The sequence below is a fragment of the Hemicordylus capensis genome, chromosome 2 (genome assembly GCF_027244095.1).
Source record: "Hemicordylus capensis ecotype Gifberg chromosome 2, rHemCap1.1.pri, whole genome shotgun sequence".
NCBI lineage: Eukaryota > Metazoa > Chordata > Lepidosauria > Squamata > Cordylidae > Hemicordylus > Hemicordylus capensis.
The window spans coordinates 168057806-168080567 of NC_069658.1; the positions used below are offsets into that span (position 1 = coordinate 168057806).

Consider the following 22762-nt stretch of genomic DNA (forward strand, 5'->3'; position numbering starts at 1 on the left):
CATGCCCTCCACTGCAAAGTGGACATGATAATGCCCACTTCATAATTCTACTAATAAATAACAATACCCTACCCATGTGCCGTCGTGTTCCGCACATGGGGTGAGGAAGCAGAGCCAGCACCTTCCCACTCTGTTCCTTTCTCTGACCTCACAGAAAGAAGTAGCAGAAAGGGAGCTCTCAGATTAGGGAACTCTGTGCCAGTGTTCCCTGTAACCAGGATTCCCAGAAGGCTATTGCAGCTGGGGATGCTGGGAGTTGTAGTCAACAGCATCTGGGAATCCCAGTCACAGGGAACGAGCTTATTGTTTTTTCCTTCTTGGCTTGTTCTTTCTTTGAAGATGTTTTTGACCCTTTAACTTGCATGCAAAGCTCTTTTCCAGAAATACTCCTTTATTGCGGAACCTGAGGCCGAGGATTATTTTGCTGGCCAGGAATTCAAATTCTTTTCTACGAAGGTTTTTTGTTGATTCTCTTTGTAGTCTCATCCCTTCTTCCGAGTAACTCAGGGCATCATACAAGGAGTTCTTACCTTTTTTATCCTCACAACAACCCTGTGAGGGGATGCTAGACTGAAAGCAAGTGATGCGCTGAGGGTGACCCAGTGAGAGTCAGGGCTGGGCAGGCATTTGAATCCAGCTGTCCTCGGTCCAAGCCCAAAGCGATTTGTCACAGGGCTGCACAACTCAGATGCCCTCGTGGGCCAGAACCAACCACAACTTGGCATGCGGGGGCTGAAGTCAATTTTTAGCACATTACTACATATTAAAAATGTTATTACTTGTGGATCTATTCCCGCATTAAGGGGCCCATAGTTTTAACCAAGGATAGTTGCCGGAAAGTAGGTCTTTTCCCTGCTCAGTTAGTGTGGCCTCTGGAGTGCATGCCTGCCCCAAATGCAAAGTCCTCTCCTCTCCCTAAATTGCCATTGCTTTCCTGCTGCAACCCTAGGCAAGCTTACATGGGACTAAGCCTCACTGAGTACACCATGGAACATATTTCTGAGTAAGCCTGCATAATAGGATGGCGCTGTAAGACAGTTTCCAGTTCCTGTGTTGCTGCAGGATATTCCTACCTGGGGGCCAGTAAAATAGTCCCTGCGGGCCAGATCCAGCCCCTGGGGCTTATGTTGTGCAGGCCTGCTTTATCACAAGGCCACGGTATACGTCCTAAGATGGTGGCTTAATAATTTGACCTATCCACCTGCCTAGTATCAAGGCGTGGAGTCAGGAGGCTGCACTCCTCGTGAACTTTCTCCAACTTCAGGTTCCTATATTTACAGGTATTGCTCATAGGTTCTGTACATGATTAGCAAGATGGTTTTTCTTCTGCTTTTGGTTTGGCATTCTGCAACATGGAATTTTCAGAGCTCAGCCTGTGCAGAGGATAATGGAACTCGGACAAGATGTCATATTGGCTTGCCATAAGGATAAGCACGGCTTTCAGTGTGATGTGTGAAGTCTGCCCATGTGACTTTTTTCCTGACTTGTGCATGTTTACTTAGCAATAAGTCTCACTGAATTCTTTGTAGGACTGTAGGATTGCAGGCCTACTGGTTTTCTTTGTCATGATGGACTGTGGAATGTGCTCCCTAGATATCTGAAGCTTAAGATCATTAGCAACCTTTAAAAGAGCCCTAAGGACACTTTTTTTTTAGCCTGGCTATCAGTGATTTTAACATGGTTTTACGTTGTTTTAATGCTTATAGTTTTGGTGGGTTATTTTATACAGTGGTCCCTCGACTTACGAAGTTAATCTGTTCCGAATGCACGTTCAGAGGTCGAAAATTTCGTAAGTCGAAAAGCGCACCCACGGAGGTCTAAAAAAATTCGTAAGTCGAGTAAGCTGCATCTAAAAATTCGTAAGTCGAGGAAACCACATCTAAACCGCCAACGGTTTCCGTTCGTAGCTCGAAAAATTCGTAAGCGTGCGGCCATTTTTGTCGTTCGTAATTCGAAAACATCGGATGTCGAGTAGTTCGTAAGTCGAGGGTCCACTGTATATATATATTTTAATGCATGTGAATCGCCGAAAACCATTTGGGTTAGGCAGCATAGAAATCTAATATACGCATAATTAATGATGATGGATCTTGTTTTTTCTAGAGGTATCAAGATTTGGGGGATGAGACAAGAGGTAGATAATGGTGACTTTGATTTTCCTTGATTTGAGGCAGAGCTGAGCAGTGTTTCGTAATGAGTTTTGTTCTGGGCAGCATTATCATGGCAGTGTGTGTGCACACGTGCATTCAGAGTGGGGCCTTCCTGATTTGACCTTGATCTGAGCAGGATCTAAAGTTAACTGAACTGACATCAAAATACTTGTGTTCGTGCACATGCCTTAGAGGGAACACTGGAGAGATTTTTTTCCTCTTTTATTAGGAAAGCTATTCTAATAATATCTGTCCATCTACAAGCTTCAGCTCCCCAAAAGTTAGGATCTTTAGTACTAATATAAAAACATTGCTAATTACAGTTACTGTGGGTATTGATTGATATCCTGACGAAGGAAGCACCAGCGTTCTCACAAAGTTCTGGCTGCTTCACTGCAAACTAACGCAACTCACTGTTAGCATGTGTGCAGAGTAGGGGTTGCTGAACTCCCCTTTCCCCGGAAACAGGCCCGTGAGGACTGCGTGACCCCTTGGGGACCTCCTATTATTATTATTATTATTATTATTATTATTATTATTATTATTAATATTAATTGCTTGTTTACACAGTCAGACAGGTGTTATTGACTAGTTTGTTTTATTCAGACATCGAGTCCTTCCCAAGGACCTGGGATGGCTGAATTTTATTGTCAGTTGTTATAGATATCGTCGCAGAATATAGGCTGTTCCCAGTAAAGCTGCTTTTTGTAATTGGCTGATGGTGATTTCTGTGGCCCCTATGGTGTTGAGGTGCTCTTCAAGGTCTTTTGGAACTGCACCCAGGGCGCCAATTACCACTGGGATTATTTGGGTCTTTTTCTGCCACAGGCTTTCAATTTCAATTTGAAGATCTTTGTATTTGGTGATTTTTTCTATTTCTTTTTCTTCTATTCTGCTATCTCCTGGTATTGCTATGTCGATGATTATTATTATTTATTATTATTATTAATTAATTTACATTTTTGTAATTTAATTTACAAATTATTTATTAATTTACATTTTTTATTATTATTATTATTATTATTATTATTATTATTATTTAATTTACATTTTATATCCCACTCTTCCTCCAAGGAGCCCAGAGTGGTGTACTACATGCTTAAGTTTCTCCTCACAACTACCCTGTGGAGTAGGTTAGGCTAAGAGAGAAGTGACTGGCCCAGAGTCACCCAGCAAGTGTCATGGCGGAATGGGGATTTGAACTTGGGTCTCCCTGGTCCTAGTCCAGCACTCTAAGCACTACACCACACTGGCTCACTTTTGGGTTTCAGGGAGTGCTTCTGACAGCAAGGAAGATTGGCAAAAATTCTACCACCCCCGCTGTGGGTGCATGTGCTACGTTGATTTAAAAAACCCACCAGCACACCCGTGTAGCACCAGTGCTTCACTGGAAACTCTGGTGCTGCCTTGGTCAGAAAGTCAGCCACCATTTCCCAAACTTGTGGTTTACTTGTAAATATAACATGCCTGAATTTACCATAGCATACTTCAAGCCAAATAGAACTTAAGCAGGTCTTTCTTTGTTTACCCAGTGAGTTATCCCTTGTTTGAGCAAAACGTAAGTAGCCATGTTGGTCCATGGGGGGCGGGGGTGGAATCCAACAGGCAGGGTCTGGTAATATCTGTCTTGGGACCAACTAAAATTATAGAGTTGTGAACAGCAAGCGTTCAGGTACTTAGAGGAGGATAGCTGATCTTGTGGTGGCAAGCATGAATTGACCCCTTTGCTAAGCAGGATCACCCTGGTTTGCTTTTGAATGGGAGACTACATGTGAGCACTGTAAGATATTCCCCTCAGGGGATGGAGCCACTCTGGGAAGAACAGAAGGTTTCAAGTTGCCTCCTTGGCATCTCCAAGATAAGGCTGAGAGAGACTCGTGCCTGCAACCTTGGAGAAGCCGCTGCCAGTCTATGTAGACAATACTGAGCTAGACAGACAAATGGTCTGACTAGGGAGCTTCCTATGTAGTCCTGAATGCTTCATCAGGCTGGATGTTGAACATTTTACTCCAGGGTCATAGCCAGGATCCAAAAACTCCCAGGCATCTAGGAATTCTAATGATTCTTCCCTTTCTGTGTAGGATCTTTGCTGAAATATATGATATTTGAAATATCATACTTAGTAATTGAAATAATTTTCTATCCCTTCTAACAGCATGCTCAGTATTTGGATAAACATGTCTGTGGCTAAAGGTACTTTTCTGTCACTGGTAAAGAAATAGTACATCAGTGTTATAATTTTCTTAAGTACATGAGAAAATATGTCCACAACCGGCACTCATGGTCCTATCATTGGTAGTAATCTTGCTACAATATTTCAGATGGAGTTGAAAGAAATTTCCCTCCTAAGCATTCCTGGAGGGCTGTCCACCACTCACGAAGAAGAAAAAATGTGATGCTGTTGACCTTTTTCCTTATCCTAATTTGTTAGGTACGTTGACTAAAGAGTCTGCTTTTCAGTTAAGCATTTCATGTGAGTCAGCTGTTAACTTTCCACTTTGGTACTTTTCCTGCTTCTTCTGTCCTTCTTTTATTTGATTCTGATCTTCAAATAAAGGAAGGCTTTGCTTCAGGGGAAATGACTTGACTAGCAGGCCAGAGGTTGCTGATTCAAATCCCTGCTGGTATGTTTCCCAGACTATGGGAAACACCTATATCGGACAGCAGCGATATAGGAAGATGCTGAAAGGCATCCTCTCATACTGCGCGGGAGATGGCAGTGGTAAACCCCTTCTGTTTTGTACCAAAGACAACCACAGGGCTCTGTGGTCACCAGGACACCGACTCGATGGCACACTTTACCTTTTGTTTCAGCATTGGCAGTTGGGGGGTTGTGAAGGCTATTTGCAATGACATTTGACTTGGGACAGCTGGTGGTCTGGCTGCCAGAGTCTTGGATATGCTGACTGCCCACTTGCAGGCAGCCCAAAGCCAGAGCAAGCTTTGTGGCTACCAGACACTTTCTTAAAATTGAGGAATTGGTTCGGGACTAACTATTATGCTCAACTGGCTCAAAAGACATGACTGCGCAAAAGTAACTTTGAGCAGTAGTAACTTCCAGAGGGGTGGTCACATTAGTCTGCTACAACACTAACAGCAGTCCTGTGGCAAAGTCTTTTGCTTTCTTCTTAACAGATCCTGTTAAGAAGGATTATTTGCAACCATTTTTATGTCCATTGTTGTCAACATATGTTTCAAAATGCCTTCATAGACCCTTAACATTTCACAAGCTGTATGTTTACTGTGAAAAGTATGACCCTTGTGATCAGCTTCTACTTTTGAGCTCCTTGTCCTGAGTATGATCATTCTTGACTCATGTGTCAACAGTGTAACTTGGTGACCAGTACTCCAGGCATAATTTGCTGTCCGTTTTGAAGACTTAAAAAAGGCTCTTGCATCTTAACAATATTCTTGTAAAGAATAATGGCCATCTCAGCTCCTCACCCCACAAATGTATATTGGGATATACCTGCTTTTTAACAAGAAGGACTGTGGGTGCATACAGATACTGAAGCTGTATGCTATGCATACATCAGGCACGTAGAGAGAAAGCAGGCCACACCCACCAGCCCTGCCTCAAACACCTGTGCATTTGGCCAAACATGAATAGGGCATCTCTGCATTTACAGGTTCCATGTGCTCAGGAATCCTGCACCATCAGAGTTCCCAGGCACCGGCACATGAGAAGGAATGTGCAGAGAGGCCTCCTTTTATGCATTTAACAGGACATGGGAAGATTGGGGATATTGCTGGCAGCTATAGTCTTGTCCTTCATACATAAGGAGAGGAGAGCTGGTCTAGTGGTAGCAAGCATGACTTGTCCCCTTAGCTAAGCAGGGTCTGCCCTGGTTGCATAGGAAAGGGAGACTTGATGTGTGAACACTGCAAGATATTCCCCTCAGGGGATGAAGCCACTCTGGGAAGAGCACAAGGTTTCAAGTTCCCTCCCTGGCTTCTCCAAGATAGGGCTGAGAGAGATTCCTGCCTGCAACCTTGGAGAAGCCGCTGCCAGTCTGTGAATACAATACTGAGCTAGATAGACTAATGGTCTGACTCAGTATATGGCAGTTTCGTATGTTCCTAAGATCCTCTGAAGAGCCCTTGGATGTGCACAGAAAAGAGTAGTAGTCAGTTACTGGTCCATTGATGGCATCTCTGTATTCTGTGGTTGCATGTTTAGGAGGAATTTGGCAAATGTTTCTCCCATTATGGCGATGGCAGGAGCAGGGGCTGGTCTTCTTTCCATGGCTTCCTTCCTGCTATGTGACTGCAGTCAAATAGCAGCTGTCTCTACTACCCAAAGATCCTTAAAACTCATCCCTTGCTGAATTCACTGTGTCTCTTTATGTAGCTTAACATATGTGTGTTATTACTCTGAAAACGGCACTCTTCTATCCTTTGAATCTCCAGATGTTCTGGATTTTCTTCCAAGCTATTTGGAAGAATGACTGGAATTGCATTTTGTAGCTGGTTTCCAAGAATACTTGCCCCCTGCACTTCTAATGGCAACCGGGGGGGGGGGGAGCAAGGGAGTGGCAGTTAAAGAAATGAAGAAAAAAATGATCTTATTGAGTGTTTGTTTTGAATGTGTGTGCGCATGAGGCTTTGTAGAACTTTAGATGCCTGATACTGTTTTGGATGGTACAGCATGCAGTACTGTAGCTGCCGCCTAGCCTGCCCCATCATGCTCTGACATGACCCTTTTGCTGATTTCACCACAGAAGCATCAGAGGTTTCATCCACAGAAAGGAAATGCTGATGCATAACTCTCTGCTAGCCTAGCACTGTAGTCATGTAGACAAGGTAGAAGCAAGCTGTTGCAATGTCACTGTGAGATTTTTTGACTGCTGCGAAAACACTTTTTAAAATAATCCAAAAGTTAATAGATCAGCAAGCCTGGTTTTCATATAACCATGTATACATAGTGCTGTGAGTTTAGCCACCTTAATTGCTGCGAATGATTCTTACTGTGAATGGGCAGCATATGACTATCCAGAGGCTTCACAAAAGAACCTTTAATATTCTTTACCAGCTGGAGATGTTTTCCTGATAGTCTGGAAGCACTCTCCAGCCCTTGGAAGGCAATACCCTCCAGCTAGCTGGAGGGGCCAGAAAAACAGCTCGAAACCAGATAGCAGTTTGTTTGAATTTGGACTCTAGAGAGGCAGGCAAGTTAGCTCCTCCCACTCCACCCTGATTCTTCTTGTTTCCATTTCCATTCCATAAAGCAAATGTTATAAATATAATAAACCCCACCACAAGTCTCCAAGCTGGGGAACATGTAACAGTCCTAAAACAGTGAGTTGGTTGGAGCTGAGTCCTTTTGTTGCTGGGGTATTTGTCACTCAGTTTGTTTTTGTTTTATTGGTTGGTTGGTTTTTTGATTGATTGATTGATTGATTGATAGATATACTGCCCGACTCCGAGGCTCTAGGTGGTTCATAACAGTAAATATCATAAAAACACAATAAACCTACTATTAAAAGAATGATTTAAAACATTCAAGATTACTTGATGACACAAACGTCTGTTTGTGCCAGCCTTACATCCTCAACTACCTGAAAGAGAAAAATGCTACTTTTTTTCACCCTGCCCCGAAACTTCATCCAATAAGCTAGAGTCATTGGCACTACATGCTCTTATCAGCAGAATTTAGTGTAGTTGAAACAAAGAGAGGGACCTGCAGTTCTCTGGAACTAGCAGCAGAGCAGCAATGCAAATCAAACCATATGTGGTCACCAGCCAGATAACTTTGGAGCAAAGTTTGTCCAGTCCTCTTGCAGGCTCATTCATTATCATTTGAACCCCCTTTGAAGATTTCTTCTCTCCTTGTCATGCTTTCCATTCTTTGTTCTCACTTTGGAATGTTTACTTGAATAACTGATGGCCTGTATGGGAAGGGCAGGGTGTGTTCGGTTGGGTTGGTGGTGGTTCCCATTACTTTATGGCTGTATAGCTGAGCTACAAAGGGTGGTGCTTCTCCTTGATGTGGGCAGGAACATTTAGCAGTGCAGCCTCAGGGGCCTGTTTCAAGCATGTGCTCATTCTGCAAATCATTGTGACCCCCCCCTTTTTTTTTTCCCTTGTTGGTGCCGCCTGTGTGATTAAGGCCTGCCCTTCCTTGCATGATTTCAGCTTTCTCTTCTTTAAATGAGCAGAAAACAAGTCAAAAACAGGCCTTAGAAGAAAACTAGGAGACAAACTAGATCAAGTGGCAGCCAGTCTTTATTGAGTCTCCTGCAGTTTTGTTTTGTTTTTAACTTAAAAGCAAGCTGGGGGTGGGGGTAAAATTGGGAAAGGGGAGACTAACTCTTCCCTCGATTCCCTTTTCCTTATCTAACTTGCCTTCTCCTCTGTTTGCCTCTGGACGACAAACATATACAATATCTCTGTGTGTTTCCCCCTGCACGGCAAATAGCAGCTTCTTGGAAAGCTTGGCTTAGATTGGGGAAGTGGCATATACTAAAAGCCCTGGCCTTATTCTCCTTACACATCTTTAAACGAGTTGTTTTAAAATGCAACCTGATATCTGATTATGGATCTCCTGCTGTTTCATTTAGTTTAATCCTAACCTACCTTCTAGCCTGGATCAACCGTAAGAAAAGCTTTCCAAAATTGGGAGGGGTGTGGTAGTAAAAGCATGAGAAAGCTGGGTGTTGTGTGTTTGAGGCGTCATCCTCTGAGTTCAGCCTATTAAAGGGGGAAATAAGGGCACAGAAACTGAATAAAAATAACAAATGAAAAGTCTAGAGAGGTCACAGTTGGAGCAGTTGTTTGAACTGGAAGAGGCAAAAGCAAGAGGAGCCGCCTTGTTCTGCATCTATAAGTGGTGGTATTTGCTTTTTAAAGTACAACCCTTCCCCTGTTTGCAAGCTGCTTGCTTGTTAGCTGGGCAAAAAATGGCTGAAGTGTTCAAGGGGGTTATGAGACGTCCAGCAGATGGGTGCTCCTCTTCAATGGTCACTCAGCACCTAATAGTATTGGAATTGTAAGGAAAGTGTGTTATTGACATTTGTCAGAAGAAGCCTAAATCTTACACTGAGCCAGTGTTTGGTGAGAGATTGCTGGGCCCCATGGAGGCACCTCAGGCAGAATGAATGACTAAGCTAAAGGCAGCTCAGAGGTCCTTTTATGTGTGTGTGTGTTTGGTATTGCAGTGCATGCAGCTACTTGAGCTTCGTGTGGCTACTGTTTAAATAAAAGGGGTCTTGCAGCCTAATGTGCCCGCAAAAGACCGTGAAAATTGTTCCCAAATAATGTGATAACTACTTCAAGATATGTGTTTCTTCTCACTTCTCTCTCCAGTATCCAGCGGGCTGCTTTAGTCATTTTGGAAAATTACTACAGAGACTTTGCTGTCTACAACCCAATGTTACTAACAGCTTCCAAGGCACGTGCAGCGAAGCACATGGCAGGCCTGAAGGTCTACAATGTCGATGGTAGGCTGAGGGAAAAGAAGCTGGTGGGAATGTTTGCAAGCCTTTGGGAAGTTTCCTTCCTCTTCTTTGCTGCCTTCTCCTTAGAGTACAGGGCAGTCAGGCCCTGGTCCACCTTTCCCTGTCCAGAAAAGCCTGTTAGGAACCTGCATTCTGAGATACGGCATTGTGATTGATAGACACAGAGTGAAAGCACCTGACAGCATGGACCATGTATAACTAAGCCCCCCAAAGATAGGCCAGAATCGGGGCAGAGAAGAAACTCATTTTGATCAGGACTAAAATTGCCAACTCCTTTTTTGATTAAGGATCTTTTAAGAGTTGTGTGACAAAGAAATTCAACGGGATCATTTTTCTCATCTCTGGTTTCATGATGGGTGAACCTCACCTGCTGGATTTATCCAAGTCACACAGAATCCTTTTTCAGAAAAGTAGGATCACCCTTCCTCTGAGCAGCAGTGTGAGGGCAGATGGAACTCTTGGGAAGCCTTTGTCACAAAAACTCACAACTGTAACTTACATGGTTGCAACTGCACTTGAAGCCACAGAATTATCATAGAGAATTCCTTCTCCCCTCCCCCTGCTAGAACGTTGATATCCCTCCTTTCCTCACCCTCCCATAGGGGTGTTGCGCTCCTCTTCCTCCTTACGAGTTCTACTTAAGTTGAGAGCTAAACTAGATGTGATAAGACAACAGTGTTTGATGTTCATCTGTCTTCCCTGTTTTCCTATAAAGAGGAATGTGCGTCTAATTTTAACATTAAAAAGGGGGCACCCAGAGGTAGGGAACTGAACTCTCTCCCACCTTACCTCAGGTGCTTCAGGCACTTTTCTCCTGTTTCTGGTGTCAGAGCTCGGCTTGGAGGAAAAAGGAGGTAGGCCACAGATTCTTAGAAGCAGGTCAGGCTCTCAAGTTTCAAGCAGCCCCCGCCCCCCTGGGTGGGTCCCAAGAGAGTCACTCCATCACCACTGCACAAAGATTACGGGCACAGAGATGTTAGGTGATGGCAGGGATAAGCAGTGGTTCCCTCTGAGAGAGGCCTGGGCCCTTGGTAGATGCCCAGCAATGACAGTCCCCCAATTCTGGCCTTGAAGGTTTCAGCCATCAAACTGAGCACTTATTTTGATGTTAAAACCTCCCTTAATGAACAACGGACACGACCACCCCTGTTGTCTGGTTTAGCTCTATAAATATGGGGCCAAAAAGTAATTGCCTTTCCCGCAACCCCCTACAGGTGGCCCTCGTCTTCCGCAGTCCCGACACCCGTGGTTTCACTTCACATTTGCCTATCCACAGTTTCAGGATGGCTAGAAATTACCTCCGAAGTCATTTCCGGCCACCATTTTGCTAAGCAGAGCCATTTTGGTTTTTATAAAACAATTCCCATGATTTTTCACAGGCAATTGGCTGAAATGGGGTGGGGGTGGGTCATTGCTGGACAGCTGGAGTCCTGCAGAGCACGGTATGGCACTTTATTTCAATTATTTCTGCCCTTTTTCCACCTCCAGAAACCTAACCACCCAATTCCCATTGCTTCAAGGTCTCGTTATCCACCAAAATTGGCAGGAACAGAACCCCCGTGGATAACGAGGGCCACCTTTTTAAACATCATGCCCAAAGCAATGATCAGCAGAGGGCTTCAATGCTGAAAAGCACATTTAAGCCATTTTCCTATGTTGCCCTGCTATCCCATAGGGTCCATCTCTTTCCCTCTGTTGTTTCAGTTTCTGCCAGAATGACATACCTGAGGGCAGCCTGCAAATTCTAAAGGGGTGGTTGTTTATCTTTTGAAAAATATGTAAGGTGTGCATGTAAATTTTTTCATAATTTTGTCTAGTCTGCACAGCACTTCAGTCTCTGGTATTTTGGGACACAGCTTTAGAACTGCTGTTCTTAATTCCCAGCTTTGTGCTTTGAGTTGGATAAAAGTGGAGAAAGCATGCAACCAGTTCAATTCTAGCTCTAACTGTGCATTTGTGCTCTGTGTAGGTTTTGAGAAAGAGTTGGCATTTAAACTAGCCAATTGAGTGAATATCTACCTTCCTTTACGCAAATAAGAAGCAAGAGGACTTGGGCTGGTCAGCCCATTGCTTAACATGGTCTCCTGAAGGTCTGTACCAGGCCTGCAAAATCTGCCAACATGACGTGAACTCAAATCCAATTGCAGCATCATAGTTTTTCTCTACAGAGTAATACTTGCAGGCAAAGAACTTAGGGGCCAGCATCCACACTGGCACTCTCGGAAGGACTTCTTGTGGTTACTCTGCTCTTCACAGTTGTGCTACTACTAGCAGAACAGGAACCACCTGAACGCGTGTTGTACAAGGAATTCATCATTTGCACGTATATAAGGTTGTAGAACAGGTTGCACTAGGGAACATCTAATCTGGAATGAAAGTAAATTCTTTCACTCAGTGATTGTGCTTCATACTTATAGCAGCACAACAGCATTTAAGCTAGTGCAAGACTAGTCTGGATGTCACCCAGGGGTATTTTGCAGAAAAAAACCTAGTCCTCCCGAGAGTGCCAGCAAGATTCTCCAATGGACAGACTCCAACCTTGCTTAAGGGTTTTTTCCTGCAAAATTAGTGTGGCCTTTTCATCCCAGTGGACCACAATGTGTATTTCTTTGTGGAGAAAATGTTGCCTCATAAATGACCATGAATGTAGAGTATGGCTAAAACCTGCTGAGCGCAGATCAGATTTCAAAACTGTCACGTGGATTAAGTGTACAGACTTAAAATTTTATTTTATTGTTTTAGTTTCGTTTTATTCACTGCATCAGATAGACTCTTGTTCCTTCTCCCAGTAGCTTTTCGGCAGTAGGTCTGCCTAAATCCTCCAAAGTGCCAGACATTAAATGCAGAATTGAAGTGATTTTGCATCCCACCATAAAGGTTCCCCTCTGTATTTCTCCATGGGGGAAGGGGCAAAGAGTACAATATTGATTTCCACTCCTAGTGGAGGGAGGGTGTAGTTCAGCAATGCTTTGCATACAGAAGATCCTAGGTTCAGTTCCTGGCATCTCCAGCTATCCAACAGTTTTTGGATCTCAAGGCTGAGAGAGCCTTGATGCGTCACTGCCAGTTGGAGTAGATAGGACTGGACCAGACAGACCAGTCAGCTGACTGTACGAGGCAGCTGCTTCATATGTTCTGCTCTTCTGGTAGGGGCTTTTTTTTTTTTTTAAGTACCTATTTCTGTCTAAAACCTATCTTGTTCTGATTGAGAACTTTTATTTTATTGTGCTTGTCAGTGTTTTGTTTTTGTCTGTCGTCTCATGTCTCTTGATGTTCTTATTTTCTGTGTTGTCTTTTCCCCCCTCCCCTTCGAATCTCCCTCCCCATCCCCCCCCATCTCCTTTCATGCTCCCTCTTTGTCTCGTTGCTGAATTGCCTTGTGTCCCAGCTGCCCTTGTGGCCAAACTGAAAATGTATTTAGCAGATGGTAAGTAGCATCTTTGGTGGGCTGTGTGTGTCTGTGCGTGTGTCCTCCGCCTGTATAATGGCTCAACATGGTTTTGCGTAGTTATTTATAATTCTGTAGAATTATCATTTATGTGCATCTTAGCTACAGCTAGGCTTCTTCCCTTCATACCTTTCCTGTGGCTGATTTGGTTCATCAGGAAAACTGCCCCTTCACTTTGCAGCCACACCCCAAGGGAATATTTGCAGTGGGGATCGGCTTAGGGACATGTGCAATGCAAGCAGAGGGCATTGTACCTTGTTGGCAGTTTGGCAGTGGTGATTCAATTTTTTAAGCAATAAACAAACCCTTCCCTTCCCTAACCCTGAGCCTTTCTGTTCCGCTTCTCCTTGAAGGGCCAGATAACAATGCTGCTGGACAGTCCAGGGCCATGATTGCTGCTGCAGCTCACCGCAGAGACTCCAGTCACAACGAGCTGTATTATGAAGAGGCAGACCATGAGCGAAGGGTCAGAAAGCGGCGAGCAAGGTAAGAACTTCTCATAGTCCAATCCCAGGAGGGGACACAGCTCTTCCTTAACCTGGAATGTCCAAGGAGAGAGGAGGGCTTACCAGCCACACTCTCTCTACTCCCACCTGCATCCCATTTGGTATAAGCCATACCTTGAAGTGGAGAAGAGAAATGAGAGAGCCTGGTTTCAAGCAAGAGGTCATAGGAAAGTTCAGAGAGGTGTCTGAGTGCCTGGCTCTGCTCCCTACCGCTCAACTGGCTGGCTTGACAAGTGACAGCATCCATCTGAGCTCCCCTGGGCCTGGGCAAAAAAGGAAGGCTTTCCTGGCAGCCTGACCTCACAGCTGCTTCAGGCTGTTTCTGATGGGCCATATGTGTGAATGCTGGAAGAGGAGGATGGAGAGATGGGACTGGGTTAGGCATAGCAGAAGAGTTGGTTTCTAGTTGCACTGGAGAAAGTGGGACAGGTTGTTCCTTCACCTTTTGACTCTTGTAATCGAAATGGGCACCCTCTTTGTCCCTTGTTAGTTAGTCCCTTGTTCTGCTCTGTTGGGTGACACTTCCCTGAATTCTCTAGTTTTGTCATGTTAGGCTGCTTCATGGAATTTAGCAGTTGTTTCAGGAATGGACTGCTTTCTCTCACTCACTCACTCATTCAACCTTTTTTGTTGCCCAAGACTATTGGTGCAAAAATCATTAGGATTCCAGGGCCCATCCAAGGCCTGTTTAACTCATCTTTCTTCCCTTTCCTGAGAGTCCATGACAGAGGCAGAGGAAACTGGTAGGTGCTTTAGGCAGTCAAGATGGACTGGATAGGAACATAGGAAGCTGCCTTGCCTTATACCAGGTCAGATCATTGGTTCATCTAGCTCAGTATTTTCTACACTGACTGGCAGTGGCTCTCCAAGGCTGGCTCTCCCAACCCTACCTGAAAATGCCAGGGAGTGAACCTGGGACCTTCTTTATTAAGCATGCAGATACGCTTCCACTGAGCTGTGGCCCCATCCCCTAATGGAATATCTTCCAGCACTCACATGTAGTCTCCCATCCAAATGCAAACCAAGGTGTCCCTTGCTTAGCAAAGGGGACAATTCATGCTTGCTACCACAAAACCAGCTCTCCTCTCCTAAAATATAAGAAGCTGTCTTGTACTGTCTTGTACAAGACCATTAGCCTATCTAGATCATTATTTTCTACTAAACTGACTGGCAGTGGCTCTCCAAATTTCCAGGCAGGGGTGTTTCCCAGCCCTGCCTGGAGATGTCGGGGATTAATCCTGCAAAGCAGATGCTCTTCCACTGAGCTACATGAATGCTGTCCTTCCAAAGTCTCAGAATTTTTCTTGGGGAACTTGTTTGCCAGCACCAGTACAGCTCGGGTGGGATTGTGGCTTAGTGAGAGAGCTTTGCACATGTATCATTTCACTCCCCAGCATCTCAGGTAGCAGGGCTGGGAGAGACCTCTGTCTGAGGCCTTGGAGAATTCTGCCATTCATAGTAGCTTGTAGGCCTGAACTTCAGCAAGACTGAAGCCAAATAATCTGCACCCACCCCCTCAGTTACCACACAGAGGCAGCTGCTCACAGTGTGCCTGTTTCCACACAGTACTGTGCACTTCTGATATGAGGGACCCTCCTTTATGGGAAGAAGAGTCCCATACTGCCCCAGTGATGGCTGAGGTCGTGTATGGAGTGTGGTGGGTGGGAGGTGTGCATGAAAAATGCTGGGGAGTAGGCCTTTCAAGTGCTTCAAGAAAGCAAGTGACAGTGCCAAAGGGATGGTGCAGATTATTTGGCTTCAGCTGCACCAAAGTACAGACCTAGAAAAGTATACTGGGCTACATGAAGCAGTGATCTAACTCACAAGACAGCACAACTTGTGACCTCCTAAATGAAACTCAGCCCACTAGCCATGTATTGTATGCTGCCAAGTGCTTAATAATAATCCCTACACTCTATGTTGCAGTCCCAGGAACTCAGAAAAAAGAGGGTTTATCGTTCCCTTGTGGGCTACATTTGACTTGATGAGTCACAAGTTGTACAGCTCTGCCTTCATACTAAGTCCTCTGATATGTGACCTGCTTAGTGCCCCACCCCGACTGTATTTAGCAAGTTGCTCACCAGCACCTCCCACTCTTGTGAGGGGCCCTGAAATTCCCATAACCAAAAAATGGCATTTTCTGCAGCCCAAAACATATCAGTCAAACATCTACACACGCCTTTAATTTGCCTAGAATATTCAGGTCACAAATTGAGGTGCCTGCAGAATTTAGCTTCCTTCCCCTCCCCCCCCCCAAAATCTAGATGGTACTATCTAACTAAAGTCCAGCACTTCTAAGTTACATATTCACTAGATGGTTAATGTTTTTGTTGACCCCGTAGGTCTTAGAGGTGCTGAACTTTGGCTGAATCAAATCCAGAATATTTTCACAGGATTTTTTTTTTAGCAGAAAAGCATGAGTTGCAAGTGACTGTTCTCCAGAACAAAAACTCTTCAGAGGCTTAGATGAAAAATGAAAATAGTTATCTAAGAACTTGTGTAGTAAAGTGGCTGAGATAGAAATCGAAAGGTTTCTGGTTCAGAACTCCCCTCTGTCATGAACTCTCTGCTAGATAGTCTTAGGCAAGACACAATCTCTCTTTGCCTCAACTGCAGTATGGAGATAACGCCAACCTACCTGACACATCCTTGTAAGCTATGGCGGATTAATGTAGTAGCAAATGTAGCATTTGCTACGGGCCCCACATTTTTTAGGGCCCCAGACGCCCGGCTTCCAATAAATATCCCTTTCCTGCTAAATGTGCTTTTTTAAGAGAAGGCCCAGCACAGCATCTGTCCAGTGGTTGTTGCTGGTGCCTACCACATTTTTCTTTTTAGAGTGTGAGCCCTTTGGATACAGAGAATCATCTATCCACTCTTTATTTTTCTATGTAAACCACTTTGAGAATTTTGATTGGAAAACAGTATATAAATGTTCACTGTTGTAGTGTGAGTTTGTGGCTTGGTCTCTCATACTCCAAAATACAGCAAATGAAAAAATTGAATTACTTTACTATGCAAGTAAATAATTTGTTTTAATATTTATGTGCATTTTTTAAAATTTAGGGCCCCTTTATGCTTCAGGCCCCGCAGTAGCTTAATCCGGCCCTGCTTGTAATGACTGCAGGAGAATATGTTTGAAGCACTTTGAACACTCCAGAAGTAAGACATACCTGTTAAACAGTGTTTAAACAGTAGCTGGCTGATGGCAGCTACTAGTCCAGTACAGTTCAGTTTATTGTGATCTTTAATCATTACACAATACAGATTAAAAAAAAGAAACCTTGAGGGTAGATATCAATATAAACACATACACGTAGAATCTGTTACATAGAAGATTGAGATTTAAAAGTGTAGGTTAAAAAAAAATTTAAAAGAAAGAAAAAGGAGGGATGATTAAAATTGACCTTTTCTGACACACCATGAGCGGATTTTACCATATAGACCATACAGAATTTTACTACTGAGTGCGAGACATAAGTGTTATATCAGAAAGAAATAAGTTTATATAAAAGCTCTACTAGGCTTGGTTTATATAAAAACTACTAGTCTTAGACTAAACTAATGACAATGGGTCAGTTTCAGAATTGATATTAGCAATAGCAATAGCACTTACATTTATATACTGCTTTATAGCCGGAGCTCTCTAAGCAGTTTACAATGATTTAGCATATTGCCCCCAACATTCTGGGTACTCATTTTACCGACCTCGGAAGGATGGAAGGCTGAGTCAACCTTGAGCCCCTGGTCAGGATTGAACTTGTAACCTTCTGGTTACAGGGCAGCAGTTTTACCACTGCGCCACCAGGGGCTCCAGGGGAATATTGAAGACATTGAAGTGGTGGATAGCTTCTGCCTTTTGGGATCGACCATCAACAGTAAAGGTACCAGCAGTCAAGAAATACTCCTCAGACTCACACTTGGTAGGGTTGCAATGAAGGTCTTGGAAAGGATATTTCGATGCTGTGACATGTCTATACCTACAAAGATTAGAATCGTTTGGACAATGGTTTTCCCTGTGACACTCTATGGATGCGAAAGCTGGAATTTGAAGAAGCAAGATAGAAAAAGCATTGATGCTTTTGGACTTTGGTGCTGGAGAAGACTTTTGAGAATACCATGGACAGCCAGGAAAATGAACAAATGGATCGTGGAACAAATAAATCCAGAATTTTCACTCAAGGCACAAATGGCCGGGCTCAAACTATCATACTTTTGACACATTATGTGAAAACCCAGATCCCTAAAAAAGTCCATAATGCTGGGGAAAGTTGAAGGAAAGAGAAGAGGACGACCCGCAGCAAGGTGGATGGACTCGATTACGACAGCAGTGAATGCACCACTGAGAGACCTTAAAAGCCAAGCTGATCATCCTGGAAAGAATCTATCTATGTGGTCGCTAAGAGTTGACACCGACTTGACGGCACTTAATCAATCAATCAAAAGTCTTGGTGTTCATAATTCATGACCACCAGTAGCCATTGTCCCAGTTCAACTGTATGATTCGTCCACATTATACCTACAGTTCCCCCACAAAACAGGATAGGATAGCGGCATTGTAGGATACCACAATAGCTTCATGTTCTTAACATATCTGAAGGACTGTCATGTAGAATGGACTTGGTCTTGCTTTAGAGCCAGGGGGCTGAAATTGCAAGGAAGCAGATTCAGGCTAGACACTAGGAGGAATTTCTGAACAGTAAGAGCTGTTCAGTAGTGGAGCAGTCTGCCTCCTGCGGTGGTCGGCTCTCCTTCGCTGGAGGTTCTCAAATGGAGGCTGGGGGTGGGGGTGCTGTAGCAGATTCCTGCACTGAGCAGGGATTGGACTTGAAAACCTCCAAGGTCCTTTGCAATTCTCTCATTCTGTCTTCTTATCTATAGATGCTCAACAAATGAAATCATGCTATTGCCAAAGCCAGATTCCATAAAGGCTAAATCTTCCCAGAGATCCATACCACTCAAAAACCTGATGGCAAAGTTAGGAACATAGGCAGCTGCCTTATACCAAGTCAGGCCATTGGTCCATCTAGCTCAGTGTTGTCTACTCAAACAGGCAGCGGCTTCTCCAAGGTTACAAGCAGAAATCTCTCTCAGCCCTCTCTTGGAGATGTCAGGGAGGGAACTTAGAATCTTATGCACGCAAGCTTGTAGAAGCTCTTCTCAGAACAGCCCCATCCCCTAAGGGGAATATCTTGCAGTGCTCATGCATGTAGTCTCCCATTCAAATGCAAACCAGGGTGGATGCTACTTAGCAAAGGGGACTATTCATGCTTGCTGTCACCTTAAGTGGCGCAGTTGACTAACAAGCAGAAGGTTGCCAGTTTGAATCCCCACTGGTACTATATCAGGTAGCAGCGATATAGGAAGATGCTGAAAGGCATCATCTCATACTGCGTGGGAGGAGGCAATGGTAAACCCATCCTGTATTCTACCAAACGAAAACCACAGAGCTCTGTGGGCGCCAGGAGTAAAAATCGACTTGACGGCAACTTTACCTTTACCTTACCACAAGACCAGCTATCACAGAAAGATACTTATTTAAAAACAACTTATTTACAAACAACAACCAGTTGCATGTCTGCTGAGGGAAGAGAAAAAGGTTAGGGATTCTAGAGTAGGGAGGTCTTTAGTAGAGGAGGTGGATTACCTGAGGGATTAGTGCTACATTTTAGTTCCAGAGACCTAAAGTTCAGCATTAGTGCCCAGGGGGAACGGGGCTGGGTGCATCCTTCTTCTGTAAGCCACTGTCTCCTAAATCTATCTGCAGTCTGGTGCTCTTATCATTTGTTTTTTCTTTTTCTTGTAAAGATACTATCATCAACTAGCAGGGCTAGAAAGTTTTGAGCCAGAGGTTTCTAATCTGTCTCTGGTTTATCTCTGTGCCTTGATTTATATATTCAGCTGGAGTGGCACTTGAGTTCCCTGCAAGAGGAACAAAGCTGGGACCAACTTTTTTGACAGCTGGGCAGCATTTATAGATAACTATTGTAGATGATAGAAAGTTCTGCTTGGAGAGAAACCAATAAAACAGCAAGTGATTCCTCAGAAGCTCTTTTCAGTTAAGGTCTTGTTTAACCATAAGGACCGTTTAACCATAAGGACTGGGCCTCTGTGTGTTCATGGGTAGGGCCTAGTTCTGCATGGGGAAGGGGGAGAGACCCACATTGTTCCTCCACCCTGCTGCTTCAATGCTACTTGTTGCCTACTCATTATCAGCTGTTGACATCCCATGTCAGGCCTATTAAGTAGTTGCTCCTTCTTTAAACATGCACGGTTCCTTCTGCCTGGCAATAGGCTGAACTTGTGTGCATTTTGTTGACTTCAGATAAAGAGGCTGCTTCCAAGAGAGTTTGTTCCGTTGATACCGAGATGTATTTTAGGTCAGGGGTTCCCAGCCTGTGGTACTCCAGATGTTGCTGAACTACAACTCTCATCATCCACAGCTACAGTTTATTGTGGCTGGGGGTGGTGGGAGTTGTAGTTGAGCAACATCTGGAGTACCACAGGTTAGGAACTCCTGGCCTAGATAGAGCAGTTCTGACCAGTAGCTAGACCATGGTAAATCAAAGGCTGAACTGAAAGGAGATCCTAGAGAATTGCTTGCTATTTTCCTTTGGGTTGAAATGGAACTTCCTGCTGTCTCTAAAACTTGTTGTCAGGCTGGCAAAAGAATTGCTTCTGACTTTGTTCCTCTGCTGGGTTTCTAGGAATGAAAAGAATTTGTAGCAACCTGAAGACCAAGTTGAATGAGATGCTGAACACACAGTTTTTCCTAACTGGGCAAATGGCAGCTGGGGATGGGGGTAATTCAGGATGTGAAAATGGTGCAGTGGGAAAAGACTTAAACCCCCCTGCCTTGGTGCTGCCATCACAATCCACTTCCCAGTATCACCTCTGTCTGCTTTGGAAAGGTGTTAAAAGAGATGGGAGATCAGAGATCAGATTCAGAAGTCTTGGTGTGGTCCTATCTTTCCAGTTCTGTGTGAACAGGATGTTTTACATTATCACAGTCTTTCTTTTAAAATTTGCTCTCTTCTTCCTTCTCCCTGTTCTGTTTGCTGTAGCCTGCAGACTTTCTCTTGCACTTGCAAGGAATTGGACCAAGTTTGTTTGCTCAGCTGCATGAAACCAGGGCTGGTTAGCAAAGGTTGCCGCAATGTGGACTTAGGTAGCTGAATACAAAACCACTTGAGGAAACCTGCCTGGAGTGCAAGGGAAGGGGGCCCACCATAGTTACAGTCCCCTCCAACAGAGGTGATGGACGAGAAATTCAGGATCTGCTGCTCAGTGTGAATTTTTGTCCCAAAGCCATACATATTTTCTGTTTGTTTTTAGAACTCATTGGGATGAATGCAGGGGGGAATGCCCAAGGCTGCCTTTACTCTTCTTCTCGTGACAGTACCACAGGCCACTTGACCTGAAATACCTCAGAGAAACTGTTGCCACGTTCCTTGATTATTTCCCTTTCTCACTTCAGGCAGCAGTGAACTTAGGCCTCTCAGCAGACCTTCACACCTAACCTATTTTAAAGGTGCTGGCCCTCTCCCCACGCCGCCCCTGCCAAGAATTCTAGCTTTCCATCACCTGATCTATGCCTCACCCTGCATACAGTTGGGCTATGTACCTCCTAGAATTGTCCCCAAATAGGGCCACTCCATTTGCAGATGGCAACCTGATTGGGGGGTGGGGGTGGTAGACCTCAGTGGAGGTGGCATTCTTCCAGGCAGCCACCCCCACCTGTCGAGGTAGCCTCATGCTGACAGGGATTGGGGTGGGGGGCAGCTGCCAGAAGGAGCATCACTGCCACCCTCCCCCCCGCCAACCTTATTGCTTAATTGTTTCAACTCGGCCTTAAAACTACCCCCGACTAGAGCAGCAACAAAAGTAGGCCAGAGACGGACGGCCCCACCCACTCAGCACAGACATTCCCACAGACACTCTTGCTTGAGAGATGCTGGCCAACGTTAAGGTAATACTGACACTAATAGTGAACCTAAATTATTATATATGTGATGTATAAGAATGTGAAAAGTCTTGGACAATCTGGGACCAAGCTACCTAAAGGACTAGCCGAGTCACGGGCATCTCCCACCGAGACCCTGCTCCCTGGCCCGCCATGAGCTGAGATGTTGGGCAGGTACTGGGAGCAGCTTTGCCTCCTCTGTAATGGCCCCCTGTTGTGGCACTCCCTTCCTGTACATATCGGAGAATTCTTGTCAGTTGGCAGTGCTAGGGGCTTTGGAAAGCAAGCCAATGCCGCTGCACCCCATCACATCACAGTTCTGTGTAGCCCAACAGAATATTGGATTTGGGAAACCTACACTAAAAGCTTTGCTAGGCAAGTTTGATTCTAGCTGTATCAGTTCTTTGTAGAAATAATAGTGGCTTGTATACCGCACAGGGTTGTTGTGAGGAAGAAAAGACACGAGCAGTGCATTTTAATATGTTGTCCAAACCTTTAGGTGGGGCTGGCTATCAGTATTATAGATTAAGTGCTGCTGTGGATAGGCGGCCCCTGTTGTGGCAGTGCTGTATTCAGAAAATACATGTGAATACTGAAGCTCGTGCATTAGTTCAGTTTGTCTGGGTGTGATGCCTCTTCTGGTTCTTCGGTGTGCAGGCTTGTGGTAGCGGTCGAAGAAGCTTTCACCCACATTAAGCGCCTAGAGGCAGAGGAGCAGCAGAAGGCCCCCGGGGAGGTGATGGATCCTCGAGAGGCAGCTCAAGCTATCTTCCCATCCATGGCAAGAGCATTACAGAAGTACCTCCGCACGACCCGGCAACAGCACTACCACACAATGGAGAATATTCTGCAGCACCTGGCTTTCTGCATTGCCAACAGCATGACACCAAAGGTAATGCACATGATGTTTGCCACAATGGGAATCTCAGGTTTATCCAGTTTGTTTTGTGCCCTTCACAGGTCCTTACCCCTCCCTGTGGCAAACAAACCTAGGATAAACTGTGCAAAGTAGTAAAAATGACAGCTATTTGTTTTTCTCCAGCCCTCTTGTTTGTAGAACTTAGACAGCTTGCAGATTTCTCCTTTTCTTGGTGGAGAACATTCTAACTTTTTTAACACCAAGTTTGCACAATCCTGTAAATGAGCCCCAGTCTGCTTGGAGATGTGCATGTGTGCCTGCGCACAAAAAATTATAGCAGCCTTGCACATTAAATGTTAAGGAGTGACTTCCTACCCTA

At 44.6% G+C, this 22762-nt stretch overlaps 1 protein-coding gene across 3 annotated transcripts in view; it reads left to right on the forward strand.

Annotated features, from left to right (window-relative positions):
- VANGL1 (VANGL planar cell polarity protein 1) overlaps window positions 1-22762 on the forward strand; it is a 61965-nt gene that overhangs the window by 29405 nt on the left and 9798 nt on the right. For all 3 annotated transcript variants that reach the window (XM_053289984.1, XM_053289985.1, XM_053289983.1), the window contains 3 exons: window positions 9456-9589; window positions 13409-13541; window positions 22182-22416. In XM_053289984.1, the coding sequence (XP_053145959.1) occupies window positions 9456-9589; window positions 13409-13541; window positions 22182-22416 (502 nt within the window). The remainder of the gene's footprint in view (window positions 1-9455; window positions 9590-13408; window positions 13542-22181; window positions 22417-22762) is intronic.